Source organism: Microcaecilia unicolor, unplaced genomic scaffold (assembly GCF_901765095.1).
Source record: "Microcaecilia unicolor unplaced genomic scaffold, aMicUni1.1, whole genome shotgun sequence".
NCBI lineage: Eukaryota > Metazoa > Chordata > Amphibia > Gymnophiona > Siphonopidae > Microcaecilia > Microcaecilia unicolor.
Window position 1 is genome coordinate 65,796 of NW_021963055.1, and position 20,270 is coordinate 86,065.

The 20,270-nt window shown below is 44.1% G+C and overlaps 1 protein-coding gene across 1 annotated transcript in view; it reads right to left on the reverse strand.

Moving 5' to 3' along the window:
* Positions 1–817: 817 nt before the first annotated feature.
* The window catches only part of LOC115458852 (TOX high mobility group box family member 2-like), a gene marked incomplete at its 3' end in the record, with an annotated part of 179,877 nt that continues 160,424 nt past the window's right edge, over positions 818–20,270 (reverse strand). Inside the window, exon 4 of the mRNA XM_030188688.1 lies at positions 818–1,063. Within this exon, the coding sequence (XP_030044548.1) occupies positions 818–1,063 (246 nt within the window). The remainder of the gene's footprint in view (positions 1,064–20,270) is intronic.

Below are 20,270 nucleotides of genomic sequence, written 5' to 3' on the forward strand. Positions count from 1 at the left end.
GTGGTGAAGGTGATGTGCTTGGGGGGGCAGCAGCAACTCGCCCCAGGTGCCAAGCAAGCTAGGTATGCCACTGAAACCAGGTGCCTCCTACTTAATATATGACGTCGGACGGTACCACACATTAATTGTCAGTGCAGCAGCTAATTTCACCTTAATAGAAGGCATTAACCTTCAGGTTCTACATAGGTAATTAAAATTCGGGCCCCCAGATTTGTATGTGGAGCCCAGATAGACGCATAAACTAATTAGTCAATTGGATGGTAACAACCAATTACTGATTTTAATTGGCACTAATTTGGATTTCACATGCATTTGCCTATCCACTATTCCATAATGCTGTCCACCCAATGTGTCACACATGACTCAAAAGTGGGCATGGCCTTGGGGGGGGGGGGGGGGACATAGGTGGTTCAGGGGCATTCCAATTACTTAGGCATAGTACTATAGAATATTGGGGTCACATGCCCAACGTTCACACCAGGATTTACAGGTTTCTGTTGGCATACGTGGTTGCGTCTACAGTTTGGCGTGTAACTGGGTACTTATGCGAATATTCTATGCCAGATTTGGCACAAATGTTCTGCCATAGAACATTATCTCAGCATCCAAAGTTTTAGCACCCTTTACTGAATTGACCCCTAACTGCATATGAAAATGCTGGGCAGAACCCCCAACAGAGGCTCTGCAACAAGCCCCCATTAATTTTAACTATTAATGCCACGTACCTGCAAAATGTTAATATTACTAAGGAGGGTCTTAAAACACAGTAAGTAACCAAACAACTGAATTCCAACATAATACAGAAACTTGTACTCACAGTAGGGAGCTGGCTGGAGAGAAGATGTCCTTCTTGACTCAACATATTGGACACCATGATAGCTGGAAGGTCCATGTTCTGATAGGAGTAGGCTGGTATCAGGCTGTTTGGTGGGAGGCTGTGGCACAGTGAGTGATACCCTGATTCATGGTCCACCAGGTGAAGGAGAGAAGGGTCTGGGAGGTTGGGAGGAGTTATAGGAGGAATTTCATAGTCTTCGTTACTCTCATTCTGACCATTATACGTCTAGAATATTAAAAGGACATTTTCACAATATATCTTGTTTTTTTTTTTCTTGGTATTTTAACTCTAAACCATATCAGAGGTACAAAGAAATATACCGCACCACAGCACTAAACATTTCAAGTTGTATCTCCATAGTATCTACTTCCAATGTCACATGTTACATCCAGTCCTGCCACACCATTGCCAAGTCACATCAGGGCTTTTCGTTAACACTACACACGCCTGGGTCACTGTCCGGAGTGGTAGAAAGGGAATAGGGCTGGCGTTTGCTTACAGAAGTGGTAACGCAGCAAAGATCTACGCATTCCAAGAAGCAGTACTGGCTCACACTGTCGAGCTGGAGTTGTTCCTAATGCTTCAACATGTGTATGTTTGTAACTGTATCGTGGATTGCAGAAGCTGACCCCAAAACGTTTCCACTTTCATTACAGAGGCAAATAAAACAGCCTAAAAAGTTAACTACTGGCTCTATTATTCTTTGTAAAACATCAATATGCTCTATAAAGGAATGTGTGTGCCTCCTTTCCTTTATGGAGTATTCAGCGTAACACTGAAAATATGAGAACGTAAGACTGCCATAGAGTGGGTACAAGTGTTGGAGTCAGACACATGAAGTATAGTCTTCTATAAGTTACTACTATTAATCTTTTGTATAGCGCTACTAGACATACGCAGCACTACGCATGCCATATGCAGGTACTTTGTCTGCCCCTAGAGGGCTCACAATCTAAGGTTGTTTTTTTTTAACCTGGGACAATGGAGGGTTAAGTGACTTGCCCAGAGTCATAGGGAGCTGCAGTGGGAATTGAACCCAGGATGCTGGCATCAAAGCCCACTGGACTAAGCATTAGGGCTACTCTTCTATGTCCACACCCCTTTAAAATACACACTACATGAGATACAGAATAGCACTTCGGTGGAATTACATGCATAATCGGCATGTGAACTGTTACTATATACCTTACAGACCTGACCCTCTATGTGGAAATAAGTAAGATGTACCCTGTCACCTGAACCTCTGAAGGAGGAGCTTGTGTGATCTGGAAAGCTTAGGTACTACAATACCTTAATTATTCTTGATGCTGTGCAATGAAGGGATTTGCCAATGATAAAGAATTCCGTGAAAATTCAAGAATTACAATTTACCAACCCTGAAGAATAATAAATAAATGTTCTAGTGACACTGTGGTGCTCATAACCAGGCTGTCTGACAGGCTATACAGGGGACCGAAAAGGCCAGAAGTCTGGACAACTGCTCTGCATGTATTGGTAACTACTGAGATTATTACAAAATCCTTCTGCCCAATATTCAGCCCGTGTTGGTAAGGGCTAAACTGAGGTCACTGAAAGTTAACCGGGTACCAGCCTACATTCAGTCTTTTTGCTGTTCCAGCTCTATGTGGTTACTTAGCCAATTAGCGGACTGAAAATCGCTTCTAGCCAGCTAAGTAGGTGCTCCATCCACATTCTGCCCTGGTCCACCCCTAACCTAACTGGTTCAGAGATGGCTGGTTAGTAGCGATATTCAGGGGCACTAATTGGTTAAGTACCGCTGAATACAGTTGCCTCTCCTGCCGGTTAAACCCTTTTGCATATTGGGCAGCCTGTGGTTAGATAGGAACGGAGATATATTGGGTGGAGGAACTTTTCAAGATGGTAGAGGAAAGTAAGAAAAACTATTCTGGATCAGAACGGATACCCCCGATATTCAGTGCTATTTAACCAATCAGCATTGGCCGCTGAGCGTTTAAATAGCTCTTAACCGGCTAACCACAAATATTCAGCGGGAGATAACTGGTTATCTTGCTGAATATTCGTGGTTAGCACAGCAGCTAACTAGATATAGCCAGGTACCGTTGATATTCAGCACTAGGTTTAGCGGTTAAATAGGTCTACGTAAATAGCCGTCCTATCTTTAACCGCTAGGAACTTAACCGGTTAGTGCTGACTATTAGCTTAAGAAATTCAATGCCAATTGCCGCATGCGGCGCAGCATTGAATTTCCAGGTTCAGCACCTTCTACTGGTTGAATATCGGTCCCATAAGGTTCAAAGGATCACACGATGTGACGAGCAATTGGAATACAGTGTGGACAGGAGTAACTGGATGGGTCAGTTTTCTTTTTCTGCCTTTACCTACTGTATTACTCTGAGCATTGGTTTTGATCATATAGAGATTTGATTAATCTCTTCATGTCGGTACAAAAAAAAAGCTTTGACTAATTTTAAACTAACAATACGTTGACTCAAGGGACTGGAGCTCTGCTCTTGAGCCATTGAGAAGAATTTTCAAAAGCCTGAAAAGTCTCCACCTGCACCACCCATCACTGATAACCAGGAAATTGATCCCTAGAGGGTCAAACTCCGAGAAGAACCCAGAAGATTCATAAGTACATAAGTACATAAGTAGTGCCATACTGGGAAAGACCAAAGGTCCATCTAGCCCAGCATCCTGTCACCGACAGTGGCCAATCCAGGTCAAGGGCACCTGGCACGCTCCCCAAACGTAAAAACATTCCAGACAAGTTATACCTAAAAATGAGGAATTTTTCCAGTCCATTTAATAGCGGTCTATGGACTTGTCCTTTAGGAATCTATCTAACACCTTTTTAAACTCCGTCAAGCTAACCGCCCGTACCACGTTCTCCGGCAATGAATTCCAGAGTCTAATTACACGTTGGGTGAAGAAAAATTTTCTCCGATTCGTTTTAAATTTACCACACTGTAGCTTCAACTCATGCCCTCTAGTCCTAGTATTTTTGGATAGCGTGAACAGTCGCTTCACATCCACCCGATCCATTCCACTCATTATTTTATACACTTCTATCATATCTCCCCTCAGCCGTCTCTTCTCCAAGCTGAAAAGCCCTAGCCTTCTCAGCCTCTCTTCATAGGAAAGTCGTCCCATCCCCACTATCATTTTCGTCGCCCTTCGCTGTACCTTTTCCAATTCTACTATATCTTTTTTGAGATACGGAGACCAGTACTGAACACAATACTCCAGGTGCGGTCGCACCATGGAGCGATACAACGGCATTATAACATCCGCACACCTGGACTCCATACCCTTCTTAATAACACCCAACATTCTATTCGCTTTCCTAGCCGCAGCAGCACACTGAGCAGAAGGTTTCAGCGTATCATCGACGACGACACCCAGATCCCTTTCTTGATCCGTAACTCCTAACGCGGAACCTTGCAAGACGTAGCTATAATTCGGGTTCCTCTTACCCACATGCATCACTTTGCACTTGTCAACATTGAACTTCATCTGCCACTTGCACGCCCATTCTCCCAGTCTCGCAAGGTCCTCCTGTAATCGTTCACATTCCTCCTGCGACTTGACGACCCTGAATAATTTTGTGTCATCGGCGAATTTAATTACCTCACTAGTTATTCCCATCTCTAGGTCATTTATAAATACATTAAAAAGCAACGGACCCAGCACAGACCCCTGCGGGACCCCACTAACTACCCTCCTCCACTGAGAATACTGGCCACGCAATCCTACTCTCTGCTTCCTATCTTTCAACCAGTTCTTAATCCATAATAATACCCTACCTCCGATTCCATGACTCTGCAATTTCTTCAGGAGTCTTTCGTGCGGCACTTTGTCAAACGCCTTCTGAAAATCCAGATATACAATATCAACCGGCTCCCCATTGTCCACATGTTTGCTTACCCCCTCAAAAAAATGCATTAGATTGGTGAGGCAAGACTTCCCTTCACTAAATCCGTGCTGACTTTGTCTCATCAGTCCATGTTTTTGTATATGCTCTGCAATTTTATTCTTAATAATAGCCTCCACCATCTTGCCCGGCACCGACGTCAGACTCACCGGTCTATAATTTCCCGGATCTCCTCTGGAACCTTTCTTAAAAATCGGAGTAACATTGGCTACCCTCCAGTCTTCCGGTATTACACTCGATTTTAGGGACAGATTGCATATTTCTAACAGTAGCTCCGCAAGTTCATTTTTTAGTTCTATTAATACTCTGGGATGAATACCATCAGGTCCCGGTGATTTACTACTCTTCAGCTTGCTGAACTGACCCATTACATCCTCCAAGGTTACAGAGAATTTGTTTAGTTTCTCCGACTCCCCCGCTTCAAATATTCTTTCCGGCACCGGTGTCCCCCCCAAATCCTCCTCGGTGAAGACCGAAGCAAAGAATTCATTTAATTTCTCCGCTACGGCTTTGTCCTCCTTGATCGCCCCTTTAACACCATTTTCGTCCAGCGGCCCAACCGACTCTTTGGCCGGTTTCCTGCTTTTAATGTATCTAAAAAAGTTTTTACTATGTATTTTTGCTTCCAACGCTAATTTCTTCTCAAAGTCCTTTTTTGCCCTCCTTATCTCCGCTTTGCATTTGGCTTGGCATTCCTTATGATCTATCCTGTTACTTTCAGTTGGTTCTCTTCTCCACTTTCTGAAGGATTGTTTTTTGGCTCTAATGATTTCCTTTATCTTACTGTTTAGCCACGCCGGCTGACGTTTAGTCTTTTTTCCCTTTTTCCTAATACGTGGAATATATTTGTCCTGAACCTCCAGGATGGTGTTTTTAAACAGCATCCACGCCTGATGCAAGTTTTTTACTCTGCGAGCTGCTCCTTTCAGTCTTTTTTTCACCATTTTTCTCATTTTGTCGTAATCACCTTTTCTATAGTTAAACGCTAGCGTACTTGATTTCCTAGTTTCACTTCCTTCAATGCCAATATCAAAACCGATCATATTATGATCACTGTTATCAAGCGGCCCTCGTATCGTTACCCCCTGCACTAGATCATGAGCACCACTAAGGACTAAGTCTAGTATTTTTCCTTCTCTTGTCGGCTCCTGAACTAGCTGTTCCATGAAGCTGTCCTTGATTTCATCAAGAAATCTTATGTCCCTTGCGTGTACAGATGTTACATTACCCCAGTCTATATGCGGGTAATTGAAATCCCCCATTATTATTGTGTTGCCCAGTTTGTTTGCGTCCCTGATTTCCTTTAACATTTCCGCATCCGTCTGTTCGTCCTGGCCAGGCGGACGGTAGTACACTCCTATCACTATCCTTTTCCCCTTTGCACATGGAATTTCAATCCACAGTGATTCCAAGGAGTGTTTTGCTTCCTGCAGAATTTTCAATCTATTTGATTCAAGGCTCTCGTTAATATACAATGCTACCCCTCCACCAATCCGATTCACCCTATCACTACGATATAATTTGTACCCCGGTATGACAGTGTCCCACTGGTTATCCTCCTTCCACCAGGTCTCAGAGATGCCTATTATATCTAATTTTTCATTTAGTGCAATATATTCTAACTCCCCCATCTTATTTCTTAGGCTCCTGGCATTCGCATATAGACATTTCAAACTATGTTTGTTGTTCCTAAGTACATCATGCTTAGTACTTGACAGTATTAATTGGCAATCTTTTGTCTGATTTTTATTGTTATTTAAAGATACCCGATCTACTACAATCTCTTTTGCAACCTCACTATCAGGATACTCTATCTTCCCTGTTATGGTGATATCTTTGAAAGATACCTTATCCCGAACCATGCTCTTTTGAGCGACTGTCGGCCTTCCCCCCATTTCTAGTTTAAAAGCTGCTCTATCTCCTTCTTAAACGCCGATGCCAGCAGCCTGGTCCCACTCTGGTTAAGATGGAGCCCATCCTTTCGGAATAGGCTCCCCCTTCCCCAGAATGTTGCCCAGTTCCTAACAAATCTAAAGCCCTCCTCCCTGCACCATCGTCTCATCCACGCATTGAGACTCTGGAGCTCTGCCTGTCTCTTGGGCCCTGCGCGTGGCACAGGTAGCATTTCAGAAAATGCTACCCTGGAGGATCTGGATTTCAGCTTTCTACCTAAGAGCCTAAATTTTGCTTCCAGAACCTCTCTCCCACATTTTCCTATGTCATTGGTACCCACATGTACCAAGACAGCGGACTCCTCCCCAGCACTATCTAGAATCCTATCTAGGTGACACGTGAGGTCCGCCACCTTCGCACCAGGCAGGCAAGTCACCAGGCGATCCTCACGTCCACCAGCCAACCAGCTATCTATATGCCTAATGATCGAATCACCAAGTACAACAGCTGTCCTAACCTTTCCCTCCCGGGCAACATTTGGAGATATATCCTCGGTGCGAAAGGATAATACATCCCCTGGTGGGCAGGTCCTGGCTACAGGAGTACTTCCTACTTCACCAGGGTGATGCTCTCCTTCTAGGAGACCTCCCTCCTCCAAGGTAGCACAGGGGCTACCTGACTGGAGGTGGGACTTCTCTACAACATCCCTGTAGGTCTCCTCTATGTACCTCTCTGTCTCCCTCAGCTCCATCAAGTCTGCTACTCTAGCCTCAAGGGAACGGACACGTTCTCTGAGAGCTAGGAGCTCTTTGCATCGGGCACACACATATGACACCTCACCAATTGGGAGATAATCATACATGTGACACTCAATGCAAAAGACTGGATAGCACCCCTCTCGCTGCTGGACTGCTGACTCCATCTTAGTGTTTTTTGAGTTTTTTCCGTAATTTAAAACTTGCTAAAGTATTAAGGATATCAGCCTATCACTAACTTACAGTTCCTCCTTTAAACCCCAATCTTCAAGTTCCGAAAGCACAAGCAAAATTTGTTCACTTACCAGAGAAATATCCTCTTCTCCCAGAACTTATTAGAAGGAAAGCTAAGAAGTACCTGGTAGCTCTGGGTAGGTGGAGCGAAAGCCCTGGGTAACTGTGGCGAAGGCCCTGGGAAGGTCGGGGTGGATTTGGGAGTCACCCCGGATGCAGCTGTGAGGATATGCAGAACGCTGCAAGTCCTCCACAGCACCTGGTAGGAGCACTGTGCACCTTGAGCAGAGGCCCCGAGTGGATCGGAACGGACCTGGGAGTCACTCTGGATACTTTGGATAAATCCTTCTTATCTGTTCCCTTCTCCACTACTGCCAACTCCAGACTTCGCGCCTTCTGTCTCGCTGCACCCTACGCCTGGATTAAACTTCCTGAGCCCCTACGTCTTGCCCCATCTTTGGCCACCTTTAAATCTAGACTGAAAGCCCACCTCTTTAACATTGCTTTTGACTCGTAACCACTTGTCTCCACCTACCCTCCTCTCTTCCTTCCTGTACACATTAATTGATTTGATTTGCTTACTTTATTTCTTGTCTATTAGATTGTAAGCTCTTTGAGCAGGGACTGTCTTTCTTCTATATTTGTGCAGCGCTGCGTATGCCTTGTAGCGCTATAGAAATGCTAAATAGTAGTAGTAGTACTTTGAAAAGATTTTTGTTTATGTCGGTAGGAGCACATTGATCAAGCCAAGGACTCTATTGACTGTAGGGACATGTATTCATTTGAAAGGACATGGGAAATGCTCAACACAACAGGAAAAAAAACGAAAATGTTGGTTTTTTAAGTCTTGTGGAAGAGTGTTCATTTGTTCATGGTAACAGTCATATGTGCATACTGGCAGGGAAGAGTACATTCTCTTCACAAAGAGTTGCACTGTTTATGTCATTGTCCCAAAATGAAAAATATAAAAATAAAATGAAAATTCCTGTAAGCAATGTGGAGAAACTAAACAAAACAAAGATATTTTGGCTGCAAAATCCCACAGCGCTACATAAATGAATGTGTAATGCAGTAAGAGGAAAGTGAGCTGTACATTTCTCTAACCACAGAAAGTGCTATGCACACAGTCTGCACACTTAACTCCATTCAGCTGCAAAATATGGACATGGATGTAGCACACGTTCTTCTATCAGCCACGGACAGTGCTAGCCACATCCACAGATGACAAGACAAACAGAATCATGCAAATTCTACTCCACTATTTTTCCACATTTTCTCCCCTAAATCCTTCTAGCCATTGGAGCCTTGTGGGTGCTGTGGGTGCTTGAGCACCCCCAATATTGAGAAAAATTCCTTGTGTGTGTTCAGGGAGGGGTCATTTCCATTGGGCTTAGCACCCCCAATAATTTTGAAAAGTTGGCTCCTATGCTTCTAGCTTCATCTCCCCCTCTTCTAGATGGAATGCCTGGGTAGACTGGTAAATCCTCATCCATCTAAGGACTGAAGGGGGTATCTCCTCCAAGACACACTCTCTGTGGCATCCACTGGCAAGCAGAAGCCACAAACGGAGTAGACACCACCCTCCTTCACTCATCCTCCTCACTAGACCCCCAACTCAAGCACACCCAAGCGTCCCTGAAGACCAGGGCGGATTTTTGTTTTACTGGTAAGAAGACAGAAGTGGTGACATGTTCTGAAAGTACCTCTGACTTGGCCACTTTCAGACTTATGAATATATGAAAGTCATGGTATCTCTCTGCTGATTTTTGTCTAAATCCTATGCAGGTATCACACGGTGCATCCATGGATACAGCATGAATGGGGTGGAGGTGGGGAAAAGGAAGAACAATGTGACTACAAGACAACACAAAAAAATAAAGCTTAGAATATATAAAATAAAATATGATAATAACCAGAGAAAGTATTCACATGTGAAGTACTAGAAAGATAACAAAAAAAGGAAAAAAACAGAATAATAAGAACTCAAAGACATGTATTAACCTAATCATATGAATGCGATGATTACAATATTTACCGTTTGATATCTTGAGATAGACAGTGAGCTTTTGTGGACTTCCAATGTATTAAAAGCTCTTATAACTCCATTTAAATGTTAGCCCAAATGGCTTTAATGTTCACCAGCAGCTGGAGATTTGCAGCACATCAAAAATGCGTGGGATAAACACAAGGAATCCTGTATAGAAGGCATGGAACCAAACCAACTTAGTGGTGATTAGATGCAACACCAGTAACTGGGAAACGAAACCAGTACTGGGCAGATTTCTATGGTCTGTGCCCTGATCGTGGCTGGACAGATTCAGCTTTAGTAACTGGGGAACAAGGCCGGTGCTGGGCAGACTTCTACGGTCTGTGCCCTGATCATGGTGGACAGATTCATCTTCAGTAACTGGAGAACAAGGCCGGTGCTGGGCAGACTTCTATGGCCTGTGCCCTGATCATGGTGGACAGATTCATCTTCAGTAACTGGAGAACAAGGCCGGTGCTGGGCAGACTTCTACGGTCTGTGCCCTGATCATGGTGGACAGATTCATCTTCAGTAGCTGGAGAACAAGGCCGGTGCTGGGCAGACTTCTACGGTCTGTGCCCTGATCATGGTGGACAGATTCATCTTCAGTAACTGGAGAACAAGGCCGGTGCTGGGCAGACTTCTACGGTCTGTGCCCTGATCATGGTGGACAGATTCATCTTCAGTAGCTGGAGAACAAGGCCGGTGCTGGGCAGACTTCTACGGTCTGTGCCCTGATCATGGTGGACAGATTCAGCTTCAGTAACTGGGGAACAAGGCCGGTGCTGGGCAGACCTCTAAGGTCTGTGCCCTGAAAATGGCAAGGACAAATCAAAATCAAGTACGAAGTACTGCATCATACCTTACACTATAAGTTTATCTTGTCGGGCAGACTGGTTGAACTCTACAGGTCTTTACCCGCCGTCTTCTACTATGGTATTATGTTACTATCTGCACTGAAACTTAGCCACAATTAGCTGCTGTGCTGCGTCATGAAGCACGCAGAACCAGCAGTATTCTATAAGTTGTGCGGATCACATGGCAACACGCCCATGATATGCCCATGCTCTACCCATGGGTACGGCCCAGTTACATGCTGTGCCAGTTGAGGACCAATTCTATAGAATAGCGCCAAGCACTTACGCACATGAACCAATTAATGGCGCCAATCCTGCGTGTAACTGCCAGAATTCTATACACAAATTCCCATTTCTATGTTTAGTTTAGACCGTTGAATACCAGGTGCCATATTACACACACAGTCAGCCTTGCTGATAAACTTCCAGTGGCGATGAATATAAGTATCAATTTAAATGTCAGTGCCAGTTGTTTACATTAATCTGTTTGCCGCCAGTACTGAATATTGATCTCATTATTTTTCAGTTGCATGTCTACCTTTATGAAATACTCTGGTGACCTACTGCGTTTCTGAGATTGGATATCAAAGAGAGGAAACCTTGAAAAAGAGCAAACAGCCAGGAAACAGCGAGGCTGTTATTTTCCTGACTCTTAACAGCAATGCCCCGTTCATGAACTTTGATCTCATTTGTGTTTGACACTGGGGTATTGTCTGCTTTTAAAGGAATGAAAAAGAATTTGGAAGCGTTTTAATAAACCCCAAAACAAAGATAATCAAAGCCCCTGCGTATGACACTAAAGACACTTATTTTCAGCATTCTGTTCAAGGCTGTCTTGAAGATTTAAATGAGCACGACATGGCTAACAGTCTAAAAAATGTTTTCATTGTTGTTGTAAGCACAAGAAACCTTTTTAAAATACAATTTTTGAACCGTTTAAAGTACTTTGCAGCTATGGCTAAATTCAGCTCAAAGCTGAGTCGAATGTGAATCAGATTAAACAATATCCAATCAACATAATGATATGTCTCTGCCTGTAAAGCATTTGCAAGTATCAGCTAATGCAGTGTTCTATCGATGGGCTGCAACAATTTCTTTTTTTTACTTATCGTCAACCTCTGTGTAACAATGTTGTTCCCACATCACACACAAAGGACAACAGAAAAGTCAAGCTATGCTGAATGCATCACCAGAATACATTTTAAAATAAGTTTTATAAAACGATGCCCAGAAAAGGCAGCCATTTTATCTTTATTAATAAAAGCATTATCATACCAAAGTCCAAAACTTGTTAATAAACTCAACATGATAATTAGCGGAGCATCACATAACCAGCCATGATCAAACTGAAGATCCACCAAACCCAACTTTTCTTAAGAATATAAGTGTTGCCAAATTGAGACAGACCGAAGGTCTATCAAGCCCGGTATCCTGTTTACAACAGGGGCCAATCCAGGTCACAAGTACCTGGCAAGATCCCAGAACAGTAAAAGAGATTTTCTGTTGCTTATCCTAGAAATTATGTAGAAGATATCCAGATGACAATTCAGCTTCAAAAGACCGCATAATACCAAATCTCAAAAAGTTGCAATTTGAAGGTTCACGGCCCCTGAAGGAACCCATCACAATTTCATATGTACAAAAGAGCCATCATCACTGCTAAGATTTTAAGAAAAATAAAATTTAAGTTGCCCACCTCTTTAACATTGCTTTTGACTCGTAACCACTCGCCTCCACCTACCCTCCTCTCCTCCTTCCTGTACACATTAATTGATTTGATTACTTTATTTTTTGTCTATTAGATTGTAAGCTCTTTGAGCAGGGACTGTCTTTCTTCTATGTTTGTGCAGTGCTGCGTATGCCTTGTAGTGCTATAGAAGTGATAAATAGTAGTAGTAGTAATTTTCTAAGAAATTGAAATCAAATACGGGAACGAAAGGGTATCTGGAGATCAGAACAAAGAAAAAACAAAGATTTGGCTAGAAGGATTCATTTTTGACAACTGAATAAAGGCAAGATAAGCACCTACTGCTTGTGCCGTCATAAAATAAGCAGAGGTCTAGATTCAGTAAATGGACCGGCAAAACCGGCAGGGGTGTTCTGGGATAAACATCTTTTATGGAACAGTGCATAGTGGCAACTCCTGTGACTAAAGTAAGGCGCCGGGACTGACACCTGCTGAAACCAGGTGTAAATCCTGCCGTGCATCCCCCCAATTCTGTCACACACACCTAACTCTTGGGAACGCCCATGGCCACACCCCCTTCTGGGTTGTGTGTGACAGAACTTAGGTGCAGTTCCTTAATAAAGCTGCACATAGTGACAATTAGCACCAATTATTGATGGTTAGCAGCCGACTGAGCGTTAATGGCTCATTAATTCAGTTGCAAATGCAACTCTTGACTGTGCCCAAATTTGGGTGATCTTATAAGAATCTGGGGGAGAAGGTCCTCCGAGGCAGGTGTACATACGTGAGTGTACTCTAGGTGTAGATACAATGTATTTTTTAAAAAACACATGTATACATTGCAACTCTAAAGGGTAAAGAGTCTATTCAAGAAATCTAGACTGCCCCAACTTGTCATTTCGTCCTTTAGATTGTAAGCTTCTTTGAGCAGGGACTGTCCTTTTTGTTAAACTGTACAGCGCTGCGTAACCCTAGTAGCGCTCTAGAAATGTCAAGTAGTAGTAGTAAGAGTCATGGATTTGATATAAACGAAGATCCTAAACTTGTCCTTGGGGGGGGGGGGGGGGGGGGGGAACCTCAGCCAGTCAGGTTTTCAAGATATCCACAATAGCTTAATGGTTAGAACAGTGGGCTGAGAACCAGGGGAGCCCAGTTCAAATCCTACTGATGCTCCTTGTGATCTTGGGCAAGTCACTTAACCCTCTAATGCCTCATGTACAAACCTAGATTGTGAACCCTCCAGGGAAAGAAAAATGCCTACTGTACCTAACTGAACATTGATTCAATAGCCTTCAAGCTTGCAGGCAGTACATAAGAAATTAAAATATAAGACACTCATTATTGTGAGCATGTCTACAGCTGCCACAGTTTCAGAAAAGCTCCTTTTCTAAACATGACCACTCTGTCACATGCTCTACCTATCCAACATTTCATGCTCTTCTGCCCTCTCAGGGCTTCCTGGTGGAAGTGGTGGAGACGAACTCAAGAGATGATTGTAAGCTCTTTTGAGCAGGGACTGTCCTTTTTGTTAAACTGTACAGCGCTGCGTAACCCTAGTAGCGCTCTAGAAATGTTAAGTAGTAGTAGTAGATCTTGGGCAAGTACATAAGATTTCTAAGGGACTGATGGGAAGAGTACATGGCATGGATGGGCAGACTGGCGAGGCCACATGGTCTTTATCTGCCTACATTTTTCTCTGTTTCTATGATACAGAAAGCCACACACTGATGGCTGAGCACAAAGTTTCGAACATAAAAGTTTACCAACAGGATGGATCAATGAGCATGCAAATTACTGCCATATTAAAAAGCGGGCGCTGTCAGAAAACAACAGGGCACACCTCAGCAGTAATCTGCAGCTCATTGCTAAAATGAACCTCTTCCTGTCAGTGTGTGGGCAGTGATTGGCAAATGCACTGCCCACACAAATGCCTTTTATCTGTCATATCCTCAATCTTTCACTTTCCACTGCGACTGTTCCTGATGCCTTCAAACATGCCATAGTCACACAACTCCTTAAGAAACCTTCATTGGACCCTACCTGTCCTTCCAACTATTGCCCCATCTCCCTCCTCCCTTTCCTATCCAAGATACTTGAACGTGCTGTTCACTGTCGTTGCCGATTTTCTTTCATCTCAAGCTATTCTTGATCCACTTCAATCTGGCTTTCAACCCCTTCATTCAACTGAAACAGCACTTGCAAAAGTCTCCAATGATCTTTTCCTGGCCAGATCCAAAGGTCTCTATTCTATCCTCATCCTTCTCGATCTATCTGCTGCTTTTGACACTGTTGATCACAGCCTACTCCTTGATACGCTGTCCTCACTTGGATTTCAGGGCTCTGTTCTTTCCTGGTTTTCTTCTTATCTCTCCCAGCGTACCTTTAGTGTATATTCTAGTGGATCCTCCTCTACTTCTATCCCATTGTCAGTTGGTGTACCTCAGGGATCTGTCCTGGGACCTCTTCTTCTCTCTATCTATACTTCTTCCCTTGGTACTCCGATCTCAACCCATGGTTTTCAGTATCATCTTTACGCTGATGACTCCCAGATCTACCTCTCCACACCAGAAGTCTCAGCCGAAATCCAGGCCAAAGTATCAGCCTGCCTGTCTGACATTGCTGCCTGGATGTCTCAGCGCCATCTGAAACTAAACATGACCAAGACTGAGCTTCTTATCTTTCCCCCTAAACCAACCTCTCCTCCTCCCCCATTCTCTATTTCTGTGGATAACACTCTCATCCTTCCTGTCTCATCAACTCGTAACCTTGGGGTCATCTTCGACTCCTCCCTCTCCTTCTCTGCACATATTCAGCAGACCGCTAAAACCTGTGGTTTCTTTCTCTATAATATCAGCAAAATTCGCCCTTTCCTTTCTGAGCACACTACCAGAACCCTCATCCACACTCTTATCACCTCTCGCTTAGATTATTGCAACTTGCTTCTCACAGGTCTCCCACTTAGCCATCTGTCTCTTCTTCAATCTGTTCAAACTTCTGCTGCATGACTAATATTCCGCCAGTGTCGTTATGCTCATATTAGCCCTCTCCTTAAGTCACTTCACTGGCTTCCTATCCGTTTCCGCATACAGTTCAAACTCCTCTTATTGACTTATAAGTGCATTCACTCTGCAGCTCCTCAGTATCTCTCCACTCTCATCTCTCCCTACATTCATCCCCGGGGACTCTGTTCACTGGGTAAATCTCTCTTATCTGCACCCTTCTCCTCCACTGCTATCTCCAGACTCCGTTCCTTTTATTTTGCTGCACCTTATGCCTGGAATAGACTTCCTGAGCTGGTACATCAAGCTCCATCTTTGGTCGTCTTCAAATCTAAGCTAAAAGCCCACCTTTTTGATGCTGCTTTTAACTCCTAACCCTTATTCACTTGTTCAGAACCCTTATTTTATCACCCTCACGTTAATATTCCCTTATCTCTTGTTTGTCCTGTTTGTCTGTCCTAATTAGATTGTAAGCTCTGTCGAGCAGGGACTGTCTCTTCATGTTCAAGTGTACAGCGCTGCGTACGTCTAGTAGCACTATAGAAATGATAAGTTGTAGTAGTAGTAGCACTGACGGGAAGGAGGACCTTTAAAAAATTAAATAAATAAAAAATAAAACACAGGTTCTGCATCCCCCCTACAACCACTAAATTACCAAAATGTCCTGGTGGTCTAGCAGGCCCCCCACCCCCCCTGACTCACAAAATGCCCTGGAATTCCAGCAACACCCCTCCCCCCCGTGACATTAAAAAAATAAATCCCCGGTAGTCTAGTGTACCCCCATCTAATTCCTGAACCCCTGACCATCCCCACGTACCTCAAATAGTCAAAAAAGCAAGCGGAAGGCCCACTCATTCCTGCGTCTGGTGCTGTTTTCAATCAAAATGGCAGCATCTGACCCTAGCAGTGCCTTATTTCATAGGATGGCCCATTAGGAGTGAGGTGCTAACATCTGGAATAACAGTGTCACCAGAGGTAGGAGTGATCTGGCATTGCTACTACTACTATTTATCATTTCTATAGTGCTACAAGGCATACGCAGTGCTGTACAGCATACACAAAAAGACAGTCCCTGCTCAAAGAGCTTACAATCTAGATAAGACAGGTAAACAGACAGAACCATTGCTCCAGCCTTTCAACTTTTTGTGGTGGATGGGTAGGTGGTCTGTGGGGGCTTGAGGGGAAAGGGGGTACACTAGAACCAGTGCCTCTCAATCCTGACGTTGCATGTCAGGTATTCAGGATCATCACAATGAATATGCAGGAGTTAGATTTGCATAGAATAGATCTCTGCAATATGCAAATTTCTCCCATGCACATTCATTGCAGTGATGCTGAAAACCTAATTGACTAGCCAGCTTATTTTTGAAAGAGATCGCCGGCCATCTTCCGACACAAATCGGGAGATGGCCAGCCATCTCCTGAACCCGGCCAAATCAGTATAATCGAAAGCTGATTTTGGCAGGCGCCGACTGCATTCCGTTGCGGAGCCGGCCAAACTTCAAGGAGGCATTTCGGCAGGGTAGCGAAGGCGGGATGGGGGCGGGACGGGGCGTGGTTACGAGATGGCCGGCTTCGCCTGATAATGGAAAAAAAATGGCCGGCTCTGACGAGCATTTCACCGGCGTCACTTGGTCCATTTATTTTTAGGACCAAGTGTCAAAAAAGTGCCCCAATTGACCAGATGACCACCGGAAGGAATCGGGGATGACCTCCCCTGACTCCCCCAGTGGTCACCAACTCCCTCCCACCCAAAAAAAAAAAAAACACTACTTTTTTCCAGCCTGTATGCCAGCCTCAAATGTCATACCCAGCTCCCTGACAGCAGTATGCAAGTCCTTGGAGCAGTTTTTAGTGGGTGCAGTGCACTTCAGGTAGGTGGACCCAGGCCCATCCCCCCCCCACCTGTTACACTTGTGGTGGTAAATGGGAGCCCTCCAACCTCCCCCCCCAAACCCACTGTACCCACATCTAGGTGCCCCTCTTCACCCATAAGGGCTATGGTAATGGTGTAGAGTTGTGGGGAGTGGGTTTGGGGGGGGGGATTGGGGGGGGCTCAGCACCCAAGGTAAGGGAGCTATTTTTTTTTTTATTTTTAGAAGTGCCCCCTAGGGTGCCCGGTTGGTGTCCTGGCATGCCAGGGGGACCAGTGCAGTACAAATGCTGGCTCCTCCCACGACCAAATGCCTTGGATTTGGCCGGGTTTGAGATCACCGGCATTAGTTTCCATTATGGGCAAAAACCGATGCCGGTCATCTCAAACCCGGCCATCTTTGACATTTGGCCACCCCAACCGTATTATTGAAACGAAAGATGGCCGGCCATCTTTTTCGATAATACGTTTCGGGACCGCTTTTTGCAGCGGCGGCCATCTAGATGGCCGGCACCATTCGATTATGCCCCTCTAGGTGTGCCTTCAGGAGAGGGTTGAGAAGCATTACAATTTACTACCAGGGATTTATTTTTTTTTTTTTATGTGAGGGGGGCTTGGGTTGGGGGCACTAGACTATCAGAGTTTTGTGTGTCAGCAGAGGGGGGGGTTCCGGTCAGGATGTAGAACAAGTAAAACACTGGCCATAAACATCACAAAAACTGGCATTAAATCCTATCATCTAACTTTTCTATCATTCCACGCCATTCCGGACCTTATAAACCTCTATCATGGAAGAGTTCGGGCCAGCCACTCTGAAAGGAGTGACTGGGGATTACTCTTGCTCCAACCTCACTGCTTTACCCCAAGGGCTTCTCAACTGGACCTGGGGGGGGTGGGGCTATGATTGAGAAGGTGAGTGGGGGGAGCAGTTCGGGAGCGGGGAAGCTGTTTCTGTGTAGAGTAAATTAGAAATAAAGTCTCATTGGGATTCAGGTACAGTAGATACTTCATTATCCAACAAAAATGGAACTTGACCCATTGCGGATAACCTGAAAAGTCAGATGATTATCTGACTTTTCAGGTTATCCGCAATGGGTCAAGTTCCATTTTTGTTGGATAATGAAGTATCTACTGTACCTGAATCCCAATGAGACTTTATTTCTAATTTACTGTACCTGTGATGTAACAAGGCTTCAGAATGTGTTAATAAAGTGTCTTGCTTCACTTTTGTAACTTTATCTAGTTGTATCTGTGAAGGTTCAAGTTCAACCATTGTCATGCTGCTCTTTTGCTACAAGTAGAAACCATGGTAGAGCATCCTGGCATTTACTCTCTGTCTCAAGCACACACTCGTTCACAATATTTATTTATGTATTTATTTGTTACATTTGTATCCCACATTTTCCCACCTATTTGCAGGCTCAATGTGGCTTACATAGTACCGTAAAGGCGTTCGCCCAGTCCGGTAAAGAACAAATACAGTGTGATGTGTGGTAGGATAATGTTCATGTGCTACAGACACATTTGGGAATCGTAGGATAAGGTTTATGTGTTACATTTGGAATCTTAGAGAGGGAGAGTTATGTCCATTGCGAGCTTTGGTTTGGTTGAGTAGCAGGATCCAGGCATTTACGTTGGGTCCATAGGGAATGCCTTATTGAACAGGTTGGTTTTTAGTGATTTCCGAAAGTTTAGGTGGTCGTACGTTGTTTTCACGGCTTTTGATGGCGCGTTCCACAATTGTGTGCTTATGTAGGAAAAGCTGGTTGCATAAGTTGATTTATACTTAAGTCCTTTGCTGCTTGCATTACATTAAATCATGGCAAGTAGACTCCAGTCCAGCTGAAAACGAAAATCATCTTCCAATACAAGAAGTGTTTGCTTAATGGAAAATAAAAAACAAACAGCATCTAATTCCAGGCACATTTGCTATTCATAAAATGCATCATCCTAACTGAATATATTATATGCTTTTTTTTGTTCCATATTACTATTCTGCTAGTAATTCAAGATCAAACAGAGGTCAAGAAAACTCAGGAGCTAGCAATTTTAATTATGGGTTCGATATTCAGCAGGTGGTGATCAGCATTTTGCCGACCACCACAGGTGGTTCAACACGGATATTCAATGCCAGCCCAAGTCCAGGTATCGGCACTGATGGCTAATGCTTAGTACTTAAGTCCAGTATTTAGCACTTTACCGCTATAACTGAAACCAGAACCAACCAGTCCCTCAAATGAGACAGCTACGTCTAGTCAGATCATTCCTCGACCAAACCGCCTTTGCACTACTAGGTCCACATTAGTCCTACCTCACTTGGATTACTGTAACGTTCTATTTCTTGGTATTAAGTGTTAATATCAGAAAAAAAAAATGCAAATCATACAGAATACAGCTGCTAGACTAATATAAAGATTGAATAAGATATACTAGTGTTTCAACTCATCTAAACAAACTGCACTGGCTTCCCATAGCAGAAAGACTCAGGTTCAAAGCTGCTTGTTTAGTTTTTCAAATCTTACAGGGTTTGACCTCTGAACTGCTAACTAAGACCACTTCGCTACGTATGGTCCAGTCTAACAGACAAAGAATAACTGATGCTAACACCACCGTTTCAAAAGACAATTCGTAATCAGAAGATTTTCAGTTCTATATTCCCTGTACTTGGAGGTAAAATATGGAAGTCTCTACCTACTACTACTTGACATTTCTAAAGCGCTACTAGGGTTACGCAGCGCTGTACAATTTAACATAGAAGGACAGTCCCTGCTCAAAGGAGCTTACAATCTAAAGGACAAATGTACAGTCAGTCAAATTGGGGCAGTCTAGATTTCCTGAAAGGTATAAAGGTTAGGTGCCGAAAGCAACATTGAAGAGGGATTTGAAGATGGGTAGGGAGGGGGCTTGGCGTAAGGGCTCAGGAAGTCTATTCCATACCTACTGCCATCAGAACAGAAAAGAAGCTACCTTAGCTTCAGGAAGTGGCTAAAAAGCTTTCTCTCTTCCAAAGACTGCTTCATAACAATCCATCGCCTTCTACCTCCTAGTATCCAGAAGCGGAGCCGGGTTGACGGTGCGGGGGGAGCGAAAGCGGCGTGAGAGCGGACTTCCGCCAGCGCACATTTTCAATGCAACACATTGAGAAAAAAATAGGCGTCAGCACCAGCAGAACTCCGTTTGGGGGAGCAGCTGCTC